Below are 3,452 nucleotides of genomic sequence, written 5' to 3'. Positions count from 1 at the left end.
CCACCACCGCATCCTCCTTGCCCCCCTCGCCAGCGCAGGACGGTGTCCTTGGGGCCATCAATGCACACCACCCCTCAGGGCCTCCAGGGTGGGGGACTTAGCAGGAGTGGGGTCCAGGCCCTCCTGGTGGGAAGCCAGGTGCAGAGTCCCCGATGGAGGAGGCAGGAAGCCCCTCCATGTGATGGCCACACGGGGGTCCCTTTGCCGGCAGAGACCTGTCCTGCCCACTGCTGACGTCTGCCACTGTGCAGGGCCCTGTAAGTCTTAGGTGCATTCCGTGGAGCCCCCCGAGCCAGGAGGAGGGCAGGGCCCGTACCCGCCGCCAGCAGCACCTCGCGTACCCTGCACTAGGTGCAACTCACTGCCGAGGCTGAGGCCTGAAGGGTCAGGCATGGGGCCAGGAAGGGAGGCCCCCCTGGGCTGGAGCCCCACCTGGGGCGATGCCCCCGCCCCCCACTGCCTCCGATTCCCGCTGCCAGCACCCCTGCCCACCGCCGAGCCCGCCAGTATGTTGGGGCTCTGGAGGACCTTCCCCAGTGTGTCCCTCTACCTCACCCTGGCCGTGGGCCTCGCAGGGCTGCTGGGCAGCGGGCTGGTCCTCTGGCACCTCGGCCTCCAGCGGACTTCCCGGTCCTCGGCTGCCAGGTGGGCCTCTCCAGGGCGCAGGCCGCCCCTGCCCCGGGACAGCCTCTACTTTGCCGTCACCTTCGTGGGCTTCCCCGCGGGGCTGTGGCTGCGGGCGAGCGCTGCGTCTCTCACCCCTTCCCGACCTGCTACCAGGGCCGCCGGCCCAGACCCACCCCGGCACCGCGGCGGCCTGATCGGGGCCCTGAGGCCCCCGGCCCACGCCTGTGGCCGCTCACCCGCGGCGGCACCACGCGGCCAGCGTCACGTGGCTGCCGCCCGTGGCCGGCGTGGCCCCCGTGGCCCTCTTCATCCGGGTGGGCAGCTACCACGGCGCCGCCGCCCCAGTTCTTCGGCGTCCCTCTGGGCTCCGTGCCGCTGCTCCTCTGCTGGAGCCCGCGGCCCGTCCTCACCTTCCTGCTGCCCGCCCTCCTCCCGCGGCCACGCTGCCGGCCTGCGTCCACGGCAGCGCCAAGCCGCTCGCCCACTGCAGGGCGGGCCGCTCTGCAGAGGTCCCGGGGAGGAGGCCCGGCTGGAGGCCGGGGGCTGTCCCTGCCCACGGGCCTCCTGTAGGGGCCGCCCCCCAGCCCGACCCTTCCCGGGTGACCCCCCAGCCCCAGCTCACCGGCCCAGGGGACCCAAGGGCTGAGGACAGAGCCAGGGCCGTGGTCCTGACCCCCCGCAGCCCCCCGGAGCCGGCGGAGGTCAGGGAGGCCTGGGGGCGGGGAAGGGGGGGCGAGGAGCCGCGCCGGCCCCAGGCGGAGCCCACCTCCCCAGCTCGGGGCTCCTCCCCCCCTGCCCCAGCTCAGGCCGAGGCGCCAAGGCGCACCTGGGGAAGCAGGGCTGAGGGGAGGTGGCCCCCAAGGCCCACGGGGGCGGCTGGACGGATGGGAGCCCAGGCGCGGGCTGTGCCCGCGATGTCCGTGCGCGGCGCCCACTAGGGCCGTGCTGTTGACTCTCCCTTCGCGGGAGGGGCGTGGAACCGGCCTGGCCCCCGGCCCCCGGACGGCCTGGCCCCCGGCCCCCCAGCAGTTCCTCGGCGGCCGCCAGGTGGCGCTGCATCCTCACCAAATGCGCCCCAAGTGTGCGGCGCGGTGTGGGCTCGCTGCAGGGTGGGGGGTGCAGCTGGGGGGCGGGGGGCGCCTGCCCTTCCAGCCCCACCCCCGACTGAGCGTCCCGGACACCCTGCCACCTGCAGGATGCTCTGGCGCGTAGCCCCCAATCCTTAGCCTCCCCACCTCCCCGGGAGCCTGTGCTCTTCCACCCCTAGCCCCATCCCTGCCCTCTCCCTGCAGACCCTGCCCTGCCCGGTCCGCCCTGGGGCTTTCCTCGTGAAGGAAGCTCACAGGGAGGGACAAGGAGGGACAGGGAGGAACAGGGAGGGACAGAGAGAGGGACAAGGGCAGACGGGTAGGGAGAGGGAGCGGGGAGGGAGGGACATGAAGCCATGCTTTTTAGCTTTCAAAGTGCAAATCATTTTATGTATTTTTTGACGATTAAAAAAAAAAGAAGAAGAGGAGATGCCCCACAGCCCCAGCCAATTGTTTGAGACTGTGTGAGAACTGCTGAGATGCTCCCAGAGTCCTGTCCCTCAGAAACTGTATGAGCCTGTTAACACAATTACCAGTCTGCGTGAAGGTGACATTATAATTATTACCGACAGTAAGCAATCGGGATCCGCGGCTACCTGAACTAAATGAAACAGAAAAACCGAGAGAGAGTGTGTGTATCTGTGAGAGGGAGGAGGGGACAGAGAGAATCCCAAGCAGGCCCCACACCCAGCATGGAGCTCAGCGGGGACTCCATCTCGTGCCCCTGAGCTTGACATGAGCGGAAATCAAGAGTTGGACGCTTACCTGACTGAGCCACCCAGGTGCTGGTGCTTGATGATTTTTGATAGTAAATGAGAGAAAACCCAAGAAAAAAATGTTCGTTGTGCATTAAGTCATGTGTTTCTCTTGGAATCGAGGACACATGGCCTTGACCCAATTAATATGGAAAATGAGCTTCTCTACATCACAACGTACTCCTGGCAGAACTGACATGCTGTGTTGGACAATACGGCTGGATACAGTGTGGAATGAAAACAAAAGAATAGGGGGCAGAATTTCAGCGGTAAGTACAGAGCCTCCCGATCAGACTGTGCTCTGCCTACAGTCCCAGGAGGGACTCCACATGGGGAGACTTCCATGGTCTCCAGCTGCGAATGCTATCCTTACTGGCCATGCTCAAGAACACAAACGGCTGAGAAGAAGCTGCAGCAGCCTCTGGTGTAACTCCCTGCCGGCCAGTCCTCCCCTTCACTGTGCAGGAGCTCCTGTGACCTCTTTCAAGGACTAAACGAAGTAACAGCTCTACAATCGCTTTGTGAATGGTCACACGCCAGGCAAATTTAACTTGTTCTGCCTTGTGACAGGCCACCGCCAAGTGAGCTCTGAAGGGCAAGATGAAACAAATTCTGTTTATATCATGATTTGCCTCCAGACAACTCGGGAATATTGTAAGCATCTGCACCTGTCACGACAAAGCCTTTACAAGCACAGGAGATCTGTTTTAGAAGTTGTCAATTTTCTCACCAGAGAAGTGCTGTGTTGCTCACTATGGGCACTTCAGGGGACATTAAGAAGAGGAAAGAAGGAAGAGTCACCACCCACAACCCAGAGACACCTGCTTTTGCAGGTTTTCCGTGCCTGGGGGCGGGGGGGGGGGGAGGACCAGCTCTGGCCACAGCAAGCCCCCCCACCTGGTCTCCCCAGACCATGCACGCCCTTGATGCCAACAGGGGGTGGCACGTACTGTCAGTCTGATGTGATGTGGGGCCGGGGGGC

At 64.3% G+C, this 3,452-nt stretch overlaps 1 protein-coding gene across 1 annotated transcript; it reads left to right on the top strand.

Moving 5' to 3' along the window:
- Positions 1–508: 508 nt before the first annotated feature.
- Positions 509–1,894, top strand: MRGPRG (MAS related GPR family member G). Its single transcript, XM_036067811.2, is given in 9 exon segments — positions 509–614; positions 617–677; positions 679–734; positions 737–809; positions 811–867; positions 869–941; positions 943–1,060; positions 1,063–1,328; positions 1,823–1,894. Coding segments are annotated over 9 exon segments (882 nt in total).
- Positions 1,895–3,452: the final 1,558 nt, after the last annotated feature.

The sequence above is a fragment of the Halichoerus grypus genome, chromosome 11, assembly GCF_964656455.1.
Source record: "Halichoerus grypus chromosome 11, mHalGry1.hap1.1, whole genome shotgun sequence".
NCBI classification, from domain to species: domain Eukaryota; kingdom Metazoa; phylum Chordata; class Mammalia; order Carnivora; family Phocidae; genus Halichoerus; species Halichoerus grypus.
The sequence above is the reverse complement of the archived record's forward strand: the minus strand, read 5'-3'. Positions and strand labels throughout refer to the sequence as shown.